This window comes from Pteropus vampyrus, unplaced genomic scaffold (assembly GCF_000151845.1).
Source record: "Pteropus vampyrus isolate Shadow unplaced genomic scaffold, Pvam_2.0 Scaffold1566, whole genome shotgun sequence".
NCBI lineage: Eukaryota > Metazoa > Chordata > Mammalia > Chiroptera > Pteropodidae > Pteropus > Pteropus vampyrus.
Genome location: NW_011890347.1, coordinates 3486 through 5223, shown reverse-complemented (window position 1 = coordinate 5223; position 1738 = coordinate 3486). Strand labels below are relative to the sequence as shown.

Here is a 1738-nt window from a genome sequence, read left to right as displayed (position 1 = left end):
CACGCCGCCAGCCGACCGGGCACGCAGGGACTGGCCCACGCCGGCCGGTCGGCCCACAGCCCACATGAGTGGCTTCTGAGCACCAGCTCCCCACGAGACCCGTCCCTGCCCCGCGGAGGGAAGCCGGTCCCTGCTCCTCCGGGGTGCGCCGCCGCGGAGGCAGCGGCAGCCGGGGCACCCACCTTGCTCAGGTGCAGCTGCGGCGGCTGGAACGGCTGCTGGAAATGCTGCTTGTGCTTCTCCAGGAACTGCTGGTGCTGCTGCTGGACCACCAGCTGCTGCAGCGCCTGCGCGCTCTGGGGCAGCGGGGCCGACTGCGTGCGCCCCAGCGGCCGGTGCTGCCGCAGCTTGTGCACGGTCGGCGACACGCGGTCCGCGCCCACCAGGGGCTGCGCGTGCAGGGGCAGCGCTCCCAGGCCTGAAAGACACCAGTCTGAAGGTAACGCGGAGGCAACAGCAGAGGGCAAGGGGAGGGGGGCTGGTGAGCGACGGCTGAGGCTCCGTGAGCTGCAGCCGCCGGCCCAGCGCCTCCTCCCGGACGTCCGCCGGGGCGTGGTCCGCGCACAGCACGTGCCACGAGCTCGGGCTTCGGGGAGGAGAGGCCGTCACCTGGAGGCCGCTGTCTACAGACCCAGGTCAACGCCACGGTGGCTGTTCTGTGCGACAGGCCTCGGAGCGGCTCGCCCTGCCCAACTGTGTCCCCGGCACGGCTGCCCCTCGGGGGGCCCAGGCCCAGGAACGTTTCATGCGACAGCTCCGTGGGCAGCAGAAGCGGTACATGCCAGACTGAGGGAAGCCACCGTGGTCCCGGGGGCCTCGAGACAACTCCCCCTCACTGTCACAGAGACTAACATCGACCGCCAACCGAGCAACTCCTTGGGGATAAACTCGCTTTAAGAGTCTCTTAAAGCAAAGACTTTACTCACCAAGAGAAGACTTACACTTAAAAATCCTGATGGAAACAGCCAGAATCTCTTTCTACAAGTTTGCAGAGGTTCTGCCCCCTTCCGGGCCCACAGCTGCACGGGGGTGGCCGCCCCCACACCCGGGGAGGGAGCCGACAGGCGGCCTGGTGTCCCAACCGGCATCTGAACCGGGGCGAACGCGCCCCTCCCCTCCCCGTGCACACGGGGGCTTGTGAGCTTCCGCTCGGGCGCCTTCCACTAGCTATTTGTTCTTTTGCAAGTTGGTTTCGGCAGCTGACCATTTTCCGTGGTTCTAGAGGCGGCAGGGCCTCACAGCCCCGCCCGGCCGCCTGAGGTGGAGCGACGCTACGAGGCTGGAAGCCACCTGGGCCGGGCGTGTGTGGGGAGAAAGGACGCACAGGCGGAGCATCTAGTGCCCGCCGCCCCATCGTGCCCAGAGGCTGGAGTGACCAGCAGGGCTGCCTCCTGTCTCCCAGGCCTCCTCCTACACATCCACCTGCCGTAACCGCCGCAGGTGTCGGCCATGCGGGCCCTCCACCGGGAAGCCCTCCCTGGAGGCCCTGCCCGCGCCGGCCTCCCACACGAGCCCAAGTACAGAGCGGAGGGGGCCGTGTCGCGGGTGGCCCCCGTAGGCACGCAGAGAACAAGCGCCACACAGGCTGGCCGTGTGACACGCAGGGCCAGGGGTGTGTGGAGAGCTGCGGAGGTGGCCTGGGGCCCCACACCCCTTCCTTTCCTCCAGGGACCGCTGCCCGGTGGCCACGCCCAGTACCTCACTCCCCTCCAGACCACGCTAGGCGATGGCTCCCTCA

General features: G+C 68.5%; 1 protein-coding gene across 1 annotated transcript in view; it reads right to left on the bottom strand.

The window, feature by feature from the left end:
- Positions 1-1738, bottom strand: part of LOC105310248 (histone deacetylase 4-like) — a 16690-nt gene that overhangs the window by 11712 nt on the left and 3240 nt on the right. Inside the window, exon 3 of the mRNA XM_011386443.2 lies at positions 183-418. Within this exon, the coding sequence (XP_011384745.2) occupies positions 183-418 (236 nt within the window). The remainder of the gene's footprint in view (positions 1-182; positions 419-1738) is intronic.